Source organism: Dipodomys merriami, unplaced genomic scaffold, assembly GCF_024711535.1.
Source record: "Dipodomys merriami isolate MVZ:Mamm:240054 unplaced genomic scaffold, mDipMer1.0.p SCAF_3, whole genome shotgun sequence".
Lineage (NCBI taxonomy): Eukaryota > Metazoa > Chordata > Mammalia > Rodentia > Heteromyidae > Dipodomys > Dipodomys merriami.
Window position 1 is genome coordinate 99652884 of NW_027204492.1, and position 16959 is coordinate 99669842.

The following is a 16959-nucleotide window of genomic DNA, read 5'->3' on the forward strand; positions in this document are numbered from 1 at the left end:
CCCCCTGTACAGTATTTTCACAATAAAACAATAACTAGGTTTATATGGGGGTACTACCTTCATCTGTCAAATAAAATTCCAAAGAGTGAAATAAATGAATTCCAAGTCTTTGGTTCTCTAATTTTGTTCTTTCAGTTTAAGGATAGATGACCTACCCAATGGGTGCTGTTACAACAGTGACAAATGGGTTTCCCTAATACTTTTATTCTGAGAAATGAAAATTGTCTTCTTCTCTGTTAAACATGTTACAACACATCTGAAGGCATTACTGATAGCTTAAACTATTGAAAGGTATTATTTTCATCTTCCCCAAACACAAACTAATAGTGCAGGATGTTATATCTAATACCTGATACACACATGCCTTTAAATATAGGTAAAGCCATTTCTCTACAGTGCTACATTTAAGATGGTGATACTGGCTTAGCAGCAGCAAAAGCTATACCTTTCAATATTTTTAATGGATTGAAAATGAGCCATTCATTTTGATAAACATCATTTTATATGATCATGTGCACATAGCTATTGAACCTTTGTGATAATCTCCTAAGAATATCCTTTGGTCTCATGGTGTGAGTGTCCTGTATAATTTATCATGTCCAAGTGTATTTTTTTTATTGTGAAAATACCGTACAGAGGGGTTACAATTACATGAGCAAGGTAATGAGTACATTTCTTATCAAGCATTGTTGCTTCCTCTTTATTTCCCCTTACCATCCCTTCCCATCTCCCCCCACCCGGTACCACTGCCCCCACGCCCCCACCCCGAGCCAAAGTTGTAGTTTATTTTTCGACATAAGTTCTTGTACATCTCATTGTTACAATGGGTCCACCTGTATCCCTATTTAAACAATTTGTTTTTTTTTTCCTTCCCCTCCCCAAGTTATACAAATACCTGTTTTTATTTTGTATTTTGTATTTGTTATTGTTTTGTAAAGGGGATATACAGACGAGATACAGTTACATAAGTCAGGTAATGAGTACATTTCTTTTTCAATAGTGTCATCCCTTTCCTCAAATTTTTTCCATTTCTTCAACATAGGATCTAGTGAACATGTTCAACATAGTGTCTAGTAAAGTTAAAAAAATAATGACAAAGAGGAAAAATATCAGAAAAGCTATTGTTTCTATTTCTTGGCATTTATTTCAATAAATACCATTTTATATTATTATTAAAAAAAGAAAATGAATCATTTACTTCTTCAGACCTGTTTCCTATGATGACCTACGTCCATCAGACACAAAACCAACAGGAACAAAAAACTAAAACACTATCTTGATTTTCTTCTGTACTACTGTATTACAGTATCTAAAACTTAGTAGGTACTCAGTGTACATCTTTCCCATGATTGAATGACAGTATGGCACATGGACGTATGTATGTTGTAACAGAAGGAGATAGAGCAAATTAGTTCCTCAGTTCCCTAACTTTAAAAATGAAAGAAAATTAGCATCTTTTGTATTATGTACAAACCCATTGTATTACATTATCCATGCATGTGTGACTTCCAAAAAATGTACACATATGTCAATATAGAGGCACTTACTCTAGATTTGTGCATATTGAATTTTAAGCCAATCATTTATGAACATGTGTGGCAGAGAATCCACATGTAATTATAATATTACTAACATTTTTCCTAATCATTAAGGTGATGGAGTTTGTGAAAGCACTGGATTTTAATTCAAACACAGCCTTAGACACTGACTGTGATTTTTAGTACTTGCACCTTTGAGCAAATCAGATGAATTTCTAAGCCTGTTTTCTTAACATTGAAATTGGGTCAATGACAATGCCAGACCCAAACTATTCATCAAGGCCGACTTGAAGATACAGTAAACTTAAGTTGGATTATGTAGAAGAATTCTAGATGAAGTACATAATTCATTTCGTTTTTTGATTTATAAGTCCATGTTGCACATCACATACTCAAATTCCTCCAAAGACTACACATAGAGCTGCCCTATGACCCAGTAATCCCACTTCTGGGCATTTACCCAAAAGACCACAAACAAGGCCATACTAAAGCTACCAGCACAAGTATGTTCATCACAGCATTATTCACCATAGCTAAGATATGGAACCAACAGATGCCGCTCAGTAGATGAATGGATAAGAAAATGTGATATGTGTGTGTACATACATATATACATACAATGGAATTCTATACTTCCATCACAAAGAATGACACTGCCCCATTTGTTAGGAAATGGAAAGACAGAAAAATCATATTAAGTGAAGTAAGCAAGACCCAAAGAAAAACAGATCCCATGGTTTCCCTTATTAGAAAAAATTAGTATATGTCTAGGATAATCTTAGCATATGAGCAGAATAACTCATTAGCTATGTACATATGACCATATAATATGATGCTAAGTGAAATGAAATCCAAGACAGACACAAGAGGTATTTTCTTATTGTTGCTTTTAATATACTATGTAATTTCTTGTTTCTTTTGTGTGTACTTCCCCTTATGGTATATCCCTGATGTTACTGTATTTGATTTTGGTAGTCTGGTATTGTTTATACATTAATCTGAATTAGGGAAGGGAAGGGAAACAACAGAATGGTGAGATAAAGGACAAGGGGGAACCAATGCAACAATGATACTAACAAAACAGTATGTTGGAAATCTGTACAACTTGGTGGGGATTGGAGGGAGGCAAAGTAGGAGAAAAATGAGGGAGAGGGTAACAAATTTGATAAGAAATGTACTTATTACCTTACTTATGTAACTGTAACCCCTCTGTATATCACCTTAACAAACAAACAAACAAATAAATAAATAAATAAAATAAGTTTTCAGGTAAAGAATCCTAAAACACAGTTACATTTAAGAATATGTTAAACATTGGGCTGGGAAGGTGGCTCAGTGGTAGAGTACTTGCCTTGCATGCCTGAGGCCCTGGGTTCGATTCCTCTGCACCACATAAGCAAAAAGAAAAAAAAGCCAGAAGTGCTACTGTGACTCAAGTGGTAGAGTGCTAGCCTTGAGCTGAAGAGCTGAGGGACAGTGCCCAGACCCAGAGTTCAGGCCCCATGACTGGACCCAAAAAAAAAAAGAATATGTTAAACATTTTAAAATTACATATTCTTGAGTTAAATGTTAAACTGTTTGCAATTGATAAAATCTTCCATTAGAAAATCTTTTATAGTTTCAGTCTTTTCCCTTGACTGTGTTTCCAAAGCCAGCTTTTACTTAATCAGTGTTAACATTTTCTATTTATTTTAAATGCCTAATAAATAGCTCATTTTGAAATATTAACCTTGAGGTACAAAATGCAAGATAAATCTTACCCAGTCTTCATGTACCATGATATTTACCAAAAAGAAAAAATGTATTCTAATTTGGTTTTCTTTTGCTTTGTTAGTGATTTTGTTTTATTTTTAAAAATTTATATATGTTTAATTTATTTCTCATTATTAGGATAATCTAATGAGCTTGCAAAAGAGTAAGAGAGGAGAGTTAGATTTATGCATTCATGATCAAGACAATCATATTAAATAATGGTTTTGATTTCCTAATCTACATGGAAAGCACTATGAGAGTAATTATGTTTCCCAAACATAAACAGCATGAATAATTGCATCAAGTATATCTACAGTATTGTCTTCCAAAATAGTCTTTATTAATTTGTATTCAGTTATACATAGTTGATACCTCTTTATCTTCGAACTTTCTTGGTTACTCAGAATGATTTTCCAAGCATTTATAAAATAATACTCATGGTTGTATAATTAAATGAAATAAAGTGTGTAAATTGAAAGGAAAGGGAAATATCTGAACCTCAATTTATCATTCTATATGCTTAGCCATATTCACTTTTTGAAGTTTCCCTGGATTGTTTTATTGCCTTGAATTTTATTTTCTTTACAGTAAAACTACCTGACTCATTAGATACATAAGACTTAAAAGCATATCATATTTTTAGCAATATTGGAAGTATGGAATGCCACATGTCCAATGTTTAACTGAAAATACAAGAGATTACAGAAATCTCTTGCAATGAGCAAAGCCAATAGTTCTATCAGGATTTTCTTTTGACGTTGTAGAGATTCTGTAAAACTTAATATACAATACATTATCATTAATTGACTTGTGACACTGTTTTCACATTTGTCAGTCCTGACAGAGTACAATCACTATGTTTGAACAACAGTGGGAGCAGTGCAGTGAAGGTTTCTTGTTTTGCTTTTATTCTTCTTGATGTTCTGTGGCATCTGGTAGACATGAGCAAACATAATTCTGAGTGTTTGCTTTTAGGTAACAGGTACTTTGAAGAAACCATTGGAGCACTTAGAATATACAGATGTACTGGCATTTCACTATTTACTCTAATAGCGAAATAACTAGTAAAAGCGAAATAAAATAAATAGGGAGATATGTGAACAGCCCACAACATCTGTCTCGATCTGAATGTACACGGACAGTAGTTGAAGAACAATGTAAGAAATGCCTGCATTCAAATTAGTTGTTCACGAATAAATTCAACTCAACATTTTAAGGTCCACATGCTGTCCTGATACTCGAATAAAGAGAAGTTATTTCTGCATTTTAATAGATTATGACAAGATGAGAAGGACAGGTCAAATAAGTCAGAACGTAAGAAAGGCAGAAAAGACAGATTAATGTTTATACAAGTTACATATTATTAAAAATCTTAACTTGATAATATCTGTAAACTCATGAAGGTATATTTGAGCTTATTTTGTGGTATACAACGGAGTAGATACCTGTCAATTATAGACATCCCTATTTAGTATTTGGATGATGACACTGAAGTGTGTATTGAATAATATTTTACATTTTGGATCTGGGGACTACCCATTAATTTCTATGACTACAAGAAGGTGTAGCAGAAATGACGCTATTATAAATATGGGAGATCATGTTGGAATTTTCATAGTATTTGGGAAAAATTAATCGGTATATGTAAGAAAAGTTCTTAAATGTTTTGATAGTTCTTTTTAAGGTTACTTTCACCTAAAGCAATTAGCATACTCTTGTACATTAAATTTAAAAGATATCATTATCTCCCATTTTTGGACTGTTTGCTTTCTATCATATCTACTTTAGCACTCATATAAATAGGATTGCCATTTTGGTAAAGATAGGGCCTATAATGAAACTATGACAGCAAGGGAATTGTTGTCACTTTACATTAAATAGAAGAAAAACTATACAGTAGAAATCTAAACTTAATGATAGAGAAAAGATCATAGTTAAATTAAGTGTTACTTGAGACTCTATCTCACCTTGATTATTTGGAAAATAGGTCCCTTGTTTGTCTCCCTAGATAAACTGCAGTCCCTAGTTTCTCATGTTAGCCTGTTGAAAACATGTACTCTACAATACTGGGATAAACAAAATACTCTTGTGTTTAAACTATTTGTGCATATATCTCCTTTACAATGGGTTTTCTTCTGGAAAGAAGATTTGTGTTCAGAAATATTTTTATCTCAAAATAGAGGCCGACTTTATTATATATGTGTTGTCAATGAATCCTTATGTAAACAACAAGCTTCTCAAATAGATAAATATCATTCAACAATGCTCATGTATTTTTGTTGCTTCGTTTAATATCTGAATATTTTCTTCCAGTTATACAACTTCATTTTATTTTTCTCTATTCAAAGTGCATGAATTTTGGTATTAATCAATTTATCAGTGTGCACGTCAGTTGAAATGATATATCATATTTTAATTATTGAAGACATAAATTATATAAATTCAATTCCAAAGTCTTTCTAGAAGTTAATATTTCACTTTTTGTTTTATATATTAAAATTGTCCAGTTGCAGGAAAAGTGACTCAAAGCCAACATTTACAGAATTACATTCTGGGAGTTAGGAGGTCAATTTATAGGAACATGTCAAAATTAAGAAGGGAGTTGACTAAAAAGTAGGTCCTTCATCATTTTGACATCATATTTTCTGATAAGATAAGGATCTTTTCAGAGAGAGAAATGGAGATGCTATATTGTATAGTGGTCCTAGGGAATTTTTCTATCACCATAGCAACTACATGGAGTATGGTTTCATTTTTAGAGGGTCAGAAACTATAAAGATCACTTATTTCTAGACAAACTAAAGAGTAAAAAGCTGTAAGAAATTTCATCTTTGACTTTAAACTATGAAAAGTGCTACAAAATTTTCTTTGGTACATAGACCAATTTTTTTTTGCTCCTAATGCCTGGGGGACAAGAGGATGTGCTATGGTTTTAAAAGTGATTTTCTGGCCTCCAGCCAATTTTGATAGCATTCTCAGAGAATGCACCAAGGAACTATTATCTAGATATCCTAGGAGTATGACAACCCCTGCCCCAGTTTTTGTTTTGACTTTTCTAATTTCACATAGAAAGTTTTCCTGTTTTTTCAACATGCTTCCCAGCATTGGTAAAACCATTCATAACTCTATTCAGAGCAATTCTACCACTTTACAGAAAATTGAGTGCTCTTTGGAGACTCAGATTGAAATCAAGAAATTTGCAAGCTCACATCCTCAGAGACTAAACATACACACTAAAGCCTTAAGTGCATAATTTTTTTTTAAATTTTATTTTATTTGAGAACATACTGTACAGAGGGGTTACAATTACATTGGCAGGATAATGCATACATTTCTTACCAAGCATTGCAGCCTCCTCCTTTGTTTACCCTTCACCTCCCTTCCCAGCCTCCACCCTTCCCCCCACCCAATCATACCCCCCTCCCCCCCCACTCCGACATTGTAAAGCTTGCTTTGACATGACATTTTGTAATTCTCCTTGTTACAACAGGTCCACCTGAATCCTTAAACGACTTGTTTGTCCCCCTCTCCTCCACATGTTATACTGACATCAAATATAGTGAAAGCGGGGGTTACACTGTGGGGGAGGGACATACAAAGCAACAAAGAAATAATCTTATAAATGCGTTAGAAACACATGCATGAAAGAAACGAAAACATTAAAATACATATTTAAGGGTTCGTTTTCCTAACATCACATTATCTGACCTTTTCCGCTTGACTCATACCTGTACTAGATATTGCAAATAAGGGAAACCATGGGACCTATGTTTCTTTGGGCCTGGCTTACTTCACTTAATATAATTTTTTCCAAGCCTTTCCATTTCCTAACAAATGGGGAGATGTCATTCTTTCTGATGGAGGCATAGAATTCCATTGTGTATATATACCACATTTTCTTGATCCATTCATCTACTGAGGGGCTTCTGGGTTGGTTCCATATCTTAGCTATGGTAAATAATGCTGCAATAAACATAGTTGTGCTGGTAGCTTTAGTGTGGTCTTGTTTGTATACATTTGGGTAAATGCCCAAAAGTGCGATTGCTGGATCATAGGGGAGATCTATGTGAAGTCTTTTGAGGAACCTCCATACTGCTTTCCAAAGTGGTTGAACAAGTTTACATTCCCACCAACAATGAAGTAAGGTTCCTTTCTGTCCACATCCCCTCCAGCATCTGTTGTTGTTAGAGTTCTTGATTTTTGCTGTTCTAACTGGAGTGAGGTGATATCTCAATGTTGTTTTGATTTGCATTTCTTTTACGGCTAGGGATGTTGAACATTTCTTCATGTGTCTAATGGCCATCCTTCTTTCTTCTTCAGAGAAGCTTCTCTTTAAGTCTTTCGCCCACTTATTTATTGGGCAGTTGTTTCTTTGAGGATTTGTTGTTGGGTGGTTTAATTTTTTGAGTTCCAAGTATATTTTAGATATGAGACCCTTGTCCGTTGTATGGCTAGTAAAGATCTTCTCCCAATCGGTGGGCTTTCTATTGATCTTGCTAGCTATGTCATTTGCCCTGCAGAAGCTCTGCAACCTTATGCAATCCCATTTGTCCAACCTTTCTTTGATTTGTTGTGCTTCCGGGTCTCTATTCAGAAACATTATAAGGGAATACTTCTCAAAACTTTATGCTAATAAGTTGGAGAACTTGACAGAAATGGACCTTTTCCTAGCAAATATTGACATGCCAAAACTAAACCAAGATGAGTTAAACCAGCTTAACAGGCCCATATCAAGCATTGAAATAGAAACAGCAATAAGAGACCTCCCAGCTAAGAAAAGTCCAGGACCAGATGGTTTTACAGCGGAATTTTACAAGGCCTTCAAAGCAGAACTCACACCAATTCTCCTCCAACTCTTCAATGAAATTGAAAAAGAAAGCTCACTACCGAACACATTCTATGAAGCCATCATAACCCTCATCCCAAAACCAGGCAGGGACTCATCAAAGAAAGAGAACTATAGACCCATTTCTTTGATGAACATCGATGCAAAACTTCTCAACAAAATTTTGGCCAATCGACTTCAACAATTCATCCAAAAAATCATACACCACGATCAAACAGGATTCATTTCAGGGATGCAAAGCTGGTTCAATATACGCAAATCAATTAATATTATTCATCACATCAACAGGAGCAAGAACAAGAACCACATGGTTATCTCAATAGACGCAGAAAAAGCATTCGACAAGATCCAACACCCCTTTATGATGAAGGTTTTGGAAAAATTAAGAATCCATGGAACATTCCTCAATACAATAAAGGCTGTATATGACAAACCTACAGCCAGCATTATACTCAATGGTGAAAAACTAAAGCCATTTCCTCTTAACTCAGGAACAAGACAAGGATGCCCACTCTCTCCACTTCTCTTCAATCTAGTATTAGAATGCCTAGCTACAGCAATAAGACAAGATGCAGACATAAAGGGGATCCAAATAGGGAAAGAAGAAATAAAACTCTCCCTCTTTGCAGATGACATGATCTTGTATTTAAAGAATCCCATAGACTCCACTCCCAAATTACTCAAGCTGATTAGAAACTTTGGCAAAGTAGCAGGTTATAAAATTAACCCCCAAAAATCAATGGCTTTTCTGTATGCCAACAATGAGAAAAGTGTGGCTGAAATTAGGAAAGCAACTCCATTTGTAATAGCCCCACAAAAAATAAAATACCTAGGAATTAACTAAAGAAGTGAAGGACCTCTATGATGAAAACTTTAAAATCTTGAAAAAGGAAATCAACACAGAACTTAAAAAATGGCAAAACCTCCCATGCTCCTGGATTGGCAAGATTAACATCGTGAAAATGGCAATACTTCCCAAGGCTATCTACAAATTCAACGCAATACCAATCAAAATTCCACCCTCATTCTTCAAGGAAATAGAAGAGGCAATCCAAAAATTCATATGGAACAATAAAAGACCCCGAATAGCAAAAACACTTCTCAACGGAAAGAACACTGCTGGAGGAATATCAATACCAAATTTCAAACTCTACTATAAAGCCATAGTAATCAAAACAGCTTGGTATTGGCATAAGAACAGACCTCAGGACCAATGGAATAGAATTGAAAACCCAGAAATGAACCTACAGACCTATAGCCATCTAATCTTCGATAAGGAAGCTAAAACAATAGAATGGAAGAAAGACAGCCTCTTCAGTAAATGGTGCTGGCAAAATTGGTTAACTACATGTAGAAAACTAAAGCTAGATCCTTATATATCACCCTGCACCAGAATCAACTCCAAATGGATCAAAGACCTTGAACTCAAAGCAGACACTCTGAAAACATTACAGGATGGAATAGGAGAAACCCTAGGTCTCCTTGGCTTAAGTGCATAATTTTTCAAAGCTACAACTGGACAACTTTTATGTTCTGGGATGTAAGATCATTCTCTTCTTTGTGGAACTTTTTCCCCCATAGGTACTCACAGGTAGGCATTTAAAGCATTTGAGCTCCCAATGTACAGATATATGTAGCTGATTCTGCAATGTGAGTCAATGGAACAAGATGATTTCTTGTTATCAAGTAGAAAGTTCTTCAGAATAATGGATCCTTGCTATTAACCTGGCAACAATGGACAAAAGGGATTTGTGATGTATAACATCAGAGGTTGAATCAGATTAACTGTTAGTGACATCAAATGGCATCATCAGGCAAGTTAAGGGAAACAGCAATGAAGTAGTGTTGGTATATATTCCTAGCACAGGATCTAATCTGGCTAGAAGGCCAGCCCTAACCCCAACAAAGTCTCTAGGTTATTGAAAGAAGATAGTACACTAGGCACCAGTAGCTCATGCTGTCATACTAGCTATTGAGGAATATGAGATCTAGTGATCATGGTTTGAAGACAGCCTAGGCAGGAAAAGTCCATGGGAGTCAAGTGGAACTGTGGCACCTGGGGACTGTGCCCAAGTCCTGAGCTCCTGCCCCAGGACTGGCACAACAAAATAAGATTGTAGTTAAATTTTACCAAATAAAGATACACTGTTAAGAGTCCTGCTCGAGCAGTGACTTTGAGAGTATTGGAAGCAGACCTAAATCCAATCTACCTTGTTAAACTTTTTATATCACCATTTTTTATTAGTAGTAGCTTTTTGTTCAATAAATGTCTGATAACAAATACAGAAAAAATATAGCATTAAGCTATTTCCCTTTGGTGAAAGAGGATGCCAATGAAAGTTTTCTCAGTCCCCATTTATACTTTCCACATTCAGAAATTTCTCTTGGTAAGATCACCAAATGCCAAACTGACTTTTCACTCCAAGTCATAGCTGCATTTGATTTGTTGGGAACCCTTCCTCCTGTGTGACATTTTTTCCTTCCTTGATTTTGAACTTTGCTTTTCTGGATTTTTTTTTTGGTTTTGGTCTGATGAAAATTTGTATTTGGGCATATTCATCTTTGTTGCTCTGGCTGTTCACAAACATTGATTTGTAGGAAGCCTTTCTTCTCAGTATTTTATTCAAAACCTTCCTCCAGCAATTTGACAGTCTTACATGCTATCCAAATACATACAAAAAAGGAGACTGAGAAGTAGCAGGGATGAAAATACAAGGAAAAACTCAACTAAGGTTACAGAATGAAAATGGAGGAAATTTTCAGTTTAGCGACGGATGAAAATGAACTATTCATTGGATTCAAGCATGTTAAAGTTATTGATCTTCAGGGTAATAACTGTAAAAAGTCAATAATTATTAGGGGACCTATTATTTTATACAATATATATTAATACAAACTTAGAAAATAATTGTAACACTTTCTTCTAGAGCTGTTCATTTTTTACATGGCAAATTTAATTGGAGATCTTTGATGTGCAGTGTATTTATAATGACATATGTGCTTGAGGTTCCTCAAAAGATTAAACATAGACCTCCCCTATGATTCAGCAATCCCACTCCTGGGCACTTACCCAAATGACCACAAACACAGCCACATTAAGGCTACCAGCACAACCATGTTCATTGCAATATTATTTACCATCGCTAAGATATGGAACCAACCTACTCTCAGTAGATGAACAAATGTGGTATAGATACACAATGGTGTTCTATGTCTACATCCAGAAAGAATTTGTAAGGACTATTTCTTTATATTTGCTTTCCATGGAAAGTTGATTCATTTTTTGTTTTAAAATTTCCTTATTACAGAATATAAAGGACAGTATACAACAAATCTCAGGTCGGATTGATGTTATTTACAAGAAGAAGACAGCAGCATTGCAAAGTGCCACACCCACAGAAAAGGCAAAGCTACAGGAAGCTCTCTCCCAGCTGGATTTCCAATGGGAAAAAGTTAACAAAATGTACAAGGACCGACAATGGTAGGTAACATTTTCATTTTACTTATGATTTTACCTCATTTCAGAAAATAGATTTATTTCGGTGTTGTCCATAGAAAAAGAGAAGAAAGGGAGAAATATTATCATTAGAGAAAGGTAAGTGAAGAAAGGGAGAACATATAAAAATGAAAAGCTTAGATTAATGAACTAAAATCTGGAAATTATTTTCTACTGAAATTAACATTTTGCTGGACAATACATCATCCTCTAAATTTTCATGTAGTGTTGAAAGTAGTTTTGCATTTAATTAAGGCATAAGAAATAGTTTTAAATATAAATATACATATTTTTGCAAGTCTGTCTCCTGCATATTTATAGTAAATTAATACTTAGATAATATATTTAAAATATAACTTATCATCCAAACATCGATTTTCCTTTATTGTTTCTGTTTTGAGATTTATACTATATGCATTTTGTAGTTTCATGTCCTCTGTAATCCTTTTTTTACTACAGAGAATTTGTTAAGTATATCTAAAATCATTTTAATGCTTCTTTTAATTAAAATATCTGGCTTTTGATATATTTTGGGGAAGAGTCACATACAATTTTTAGCTTTATTTTTCAAGAAGGTGAAATGTTTTCTCTTATAACTTTAGATGAAAAGAAATAATGTTCTCCAGAAACTAAAAAAAAACATTTCCAAGCTCTTAATTTGAAGGCATCTTCATTATTACCAGATGAAATAAAATCAATTGTTTAATAATTATCTGGAATGTTTCTGGCATCTCTTGTATCTTTCCATTGTTACCTAGCTTTACTTCTATTTTACTTATGCAGTTTTAGTACATTATGAATTGAAATTTGTACTTCTGGCTTTAATTTCAATTGTCAGTGATGATTGTCCCTACTTTGTTTCCCATTAAAATTCATCCATAGTTGTTTCCAAAAGCATAAAAGTTTTGATACTATAACCTCACATGCCTGAGGACAAACTACAGAGCATTATAAGAACTTCACATGGCCCCTACCTGGTCACTTTCATGTTATGTAACTTAATTCCTGTCTCACAACCTTCCCATATTTTATTCTAACAATATTAAATTTATTTGCTAGTCGCAAAATGTTTTGTGTTCTCTCTGGCTTACCTGTCCTTCAGGTCTCACCAGAGATGTTACAACCTTAAAATCTAAGATGATAAGTGAATCAGAATTTCTGAAAACTTGGTTATGATTTCACCACTTAATGTAACTTAATGTCAACAAATCATTTTATGAGTGTTTGCAGCTTTGGTGGCTACCTTCAAAAGTATATTCTCCGATAGTACCTATAATATACCACATAGAAATCGACTTTAGTTTTTGCCTCTTGCAACAAGCTCCTTAAAAGATAGAAAAACCTATTTTGTGTGATTCATTCAATCTTACATAGAACTGAGCACAAAATGGGAAGTCTCTGTGTATATGGACATAAGCTCTTACAAGCCCGAGACTATTTCTCTATGGTTGTTCTAACAGATTTATTTCATCTTCCTAGAAAACTGCAGATACCAGGATGTCTGAAGCCAATCTTAATGTGAGGAAACTCAAAATTTAGTGTGGTAGTATATAGCTATAATTATAGAAAATTGTGAAGATAAGTCATTAAGAACACAGGTTGCAGGTCATCTGGGGGTAAAACTAAGGAGACCCTTTCCAGAGAAAGGAAGGAAGGAAGGAAGGAAGGAAGGAAGGAAGGAAGGAAGGAAGGAAGGAAGGAAGGAAGGAAGGAAGGAAGGAAGGAAGGAAGGAAGGAAGGAAGGAAGGAGAGAGAGGGAGGGAGGGAGAGAGGGAGAGAGGGAGGGAGGAAAGGGAAGAGAAAGGAAGGGAAGGGAAAGGAGGGGAAGGGAAGGGAAGGGAGGGGAAGGGAAGGGAAGGGAAGAGAAGGGAAGGGAAGGGAAGGGAAGGGAAGGGAAAGGAATGGAAGGGAGGAAGGAAGGGAGGAAGGAAGGAAGGAAGGAGAGAAAGGGAGGGAGGGAGAGAGAGGGAGGGAGGGAGAGAGAGGGAGGGAGGGAGAGAGAGGGAGGGAGAGAGGGAGGGAGGAAAGGGAAGAGAAAGGAAGGGAAGGGAAGGGAGAGGAAGGGAAGGGAAGGGAGGGGAAGGGTAGGGAAGGGAAGGGAAAGGAAAGGGAGGGAGGGAGGGAGGAAGGAAGGAAGGAAGGAAGGAAGGAAGGAAGGAAGGGAGAGAGGGAGGGAAGAAGGGAGGGAGGGAGGAAGGGAAGAATGGAGGGAGGAAGGGAGGGAAGAAAGGAAGAGGGAGGAAGGGAGAAGGAGGAGGGGGAGGGGAAAGGGAGCAGAGGAAGAAGGACAAGGAGAGTGAGAGAAGAGAAGACAAGAGGGGAGAGGAGAGGAGACAAGCAGAGAGGAGGGGAGAAAAATATACTTAATCCTCCACTGCTACCTGAGTGTACATTCAGTATCCTGTTGTGAGTTATCAATAGCCTCTGCTTATTAGTCTTAATGAGTTTCCTTTTATCCCCTCACTTGGAGTGCTTATTCCACTGTCAGAATATTCTAGTCTGTTTTCTTCCAGTGAGTATTTTCTCTAAATATTCTAAGCTATCCATACCATTCTCCAAAAACCCTTGGGGTTTCTCAAGTCAGTGATTATTGGGCTTTTGGGGGTTCCTATCTATCACTCTTGTACTAAAGTATAGAAAATACTTTCTGGTTCTTAAGGCTTTTTTTCCCCAACTTTCTAGTAAATCATCTTTGGCCAATGAACCAGATATCCTTTTCACAGCCTTATACATAAGTTTCATTTTCAGGTAAATTTCAAATATAGACTTAAAAAGGAGCAGACATATGAACGTTGTTCCCCAGAGCAAATGGACACCAAATTTCACACCAAATCTCAGGTCTTTCATTTCTGGCAAAATACAGTGTTACTAAACCCAGTCGAGCCATTCTTTTCTTATCTGGCAGTCAGGAGACATTCCTAATTTTTCTCCCATTTAAACTTCTGTAGAAATTAGTCGGGAACTTTCAATTTTCTATGAATTTTATTCTAGTCTTACCTAAAGCTTTTTTAAGTAATTGCTTATAAGCAGAAATTCTAGAGTCCAACCTCACTTGGCATCCTAGTGTTGCTATAAACTAGGTAGCTGTAAGTTCCTGTGCACAATCTGTAACATTGTGTACCACCAGCTCCTAATCTAGAAAACAAGAATACCAACATCACTGAATCATTGTGGGGATTTGCTGATAGTATATTTAAAGTATGTTTGGATTTAGGGAATTCCTTGATTGCTTATTCATAATAATGGCTTAGTTAAGGATGGCTTTTTTTGTGTGTCATGCGGTTAGACTCAGGGCCTGGGCACTGTACCCCAGCTCTTCAGCTCAAGGCTAGTGCTCTACCACTTGATTCAAAGTGCCACTTCCAGTTTTCTGGTGGTTTATTGGAAATAAGAGTCTCACAGACTTTCCTGCCTGGGCTGGCTTTGAACTGCAATCCTCAGATCTCAGACTCCTGAGTAGCTAGGATTAGAGGTGCAAGCCACTGGCACCTAACAATGGTGGCTATTTTAATGATGAACAATTTGTCATATGTCTCTGACCATTCTGACACCTATTAATTCATTCCTATTACTATTTTGAATTTTAATAATCACCACATAGAGACAATTAGACACCTCCTCTGATTTGAAGCATTTTCCATTCCTTGAAGGAAAATGTACAACCATCTAGAAAAGTAACTAGAGATAGATAAGAGCTATTAAAGTAGACAAGAACCAGATCACTATGAAATTAGATGGAAGTATCTTATTCAGATATGAGAATAAATCAAAATCTATGGGACATTCAAGGTTCTGACCTACAACTAACACAAAGTGACATTGACTACCTTTGGTAGAATTATATAATTGACTAGCAGGATATTAAGTAACTCATGGAATCAATGGTAAAGCTTTAAAGCTAATGTGAAACATCTTGAATCAAATCCAGCACCAAGAAACAAGGTAAGTCTCAATTAACAACTGATGTCATAGCCACGATCCACTGCTTCACCAGAAAACCATCTCGCTACTGAATGTAGCTTGCTATTATCATTGTCAAGAAAAATATCAACTAGGTAGTGCCCAGGCCCAGAGTTCAAGCCCACTACCGACCATAAAATAAAAACAAAAGCAAAGAAAAATATAAACTATTACTTCTATTTTGTGCCACTTAATCTATATTTAAGGCCACTGATAGAAGAATCTAATATTTTTCTTTTCACTAATGGGCTAGTTTACAAGTATTTTGTTGTCTACAGACCATACTTTTTTCTATATTAATCAGTTCTGCTACTGTAAAGAAAATAATAAATAATACATAAATGTATAAGTATGGCTGACTCTAAGAAAATTTCATTTAATAACGTAGTTGCCAAAGAAGATTTTGCTGGTGAGACATTAGATAATATATCCTATTACAAAACAGGCTTAGGTCATATAACTAGGTAACTGCCAAATCACAGGGAAATATATAATGAGAATTTGGTCTGTGCTGTAATGTAGCCAGGACCTTGTTTCTCACTGAGGTACATACAGCAGTACATTCTTAAGAATTCAGAGAGATTATGATTTCCAGAATCTGTACATTCATAAATTGATGTATACGTAGTAGAATATTCATGCTGGCTTCTCAGTTAAAATCTGCTGAAATTTTTAGTAAGTTTAAAGTCAAGTTGTTGAGTTTAGAACAAAATACCTTTGAGGGATGGGTACAGTGGTTCCTGTTTGTAATTCTAGCTACTCAGGAGCCTGTGATCTGAGGATTATAGTTCCAAGTCAGCTTGCAGAAAAAAATTCCAAGAGATTCTATCTCTAGTTAACTAGAAAAATATTGGACTGGAGGCATGGCTCAAGTGGTAGAGAACTAGCTGTAAGCAAAAACGCTGAGAAAGAGCAATAAGTCTGAGTTCAAGCCCTAGTACCAGCAAAAGAAATTTCCTATGACCTAGGTTAAGGGGTATATTAGTGTTTTCAAAATTAATATACTGCTTTCACAGTATTTGATGTCAGTATAATTTGTGGAGGGGAAGAGGAAAAAACAAATTGTTTAAATAGGGATACAGGTAGATCCATTGCAACAGTGAGATATACAAGTCGTTATGTCGGAAACGAACTTTACAACTTTGGGGGGGATTGGATGGGAGGGCAAGGGGGGATGGGAAGGGATGGGAAGGGGAAACAAAGGAGGAGGCTACAATGCTTGATAAGAAATGTACTCATTATCTTGCCCATGTAATTGTAACCACTCTGTACAGTATTTCACAATAAAAAATTAATATATATGATTGTTTATAGATCCTACTAAATATTTATGCTGTTTACTCAGCAATTGTTACAATATTGCTCTG

The 16959-nt window shown here is 35.6% G+C and overlaps 1 protein-coding gene across 9 annotated transcripts in view; it reads left to right on the forward strand.

Annotated features, from left to right (window-relative positions):
• Dmd (dystrophin) overlaps positions 1-16959 on the forward strand; it is a 2040854-nt gene that overhangs the window by 900286 nt on the left and 1123609 nt on the right. For all 9 annotated transcript variants that reach the window (XM_070040660.1, XM_070040663.1, XM_070040664.1 and 6 more), the window contains one exon: positions 11445-11617. In XM_070040660.1, coding sequence (XP_069896761.1) covers positions 11445-11617 — 173 coding nt within the window. The remainder of the gene's footprint in view (positions 1-11444; positions 11618-16959) is intronic.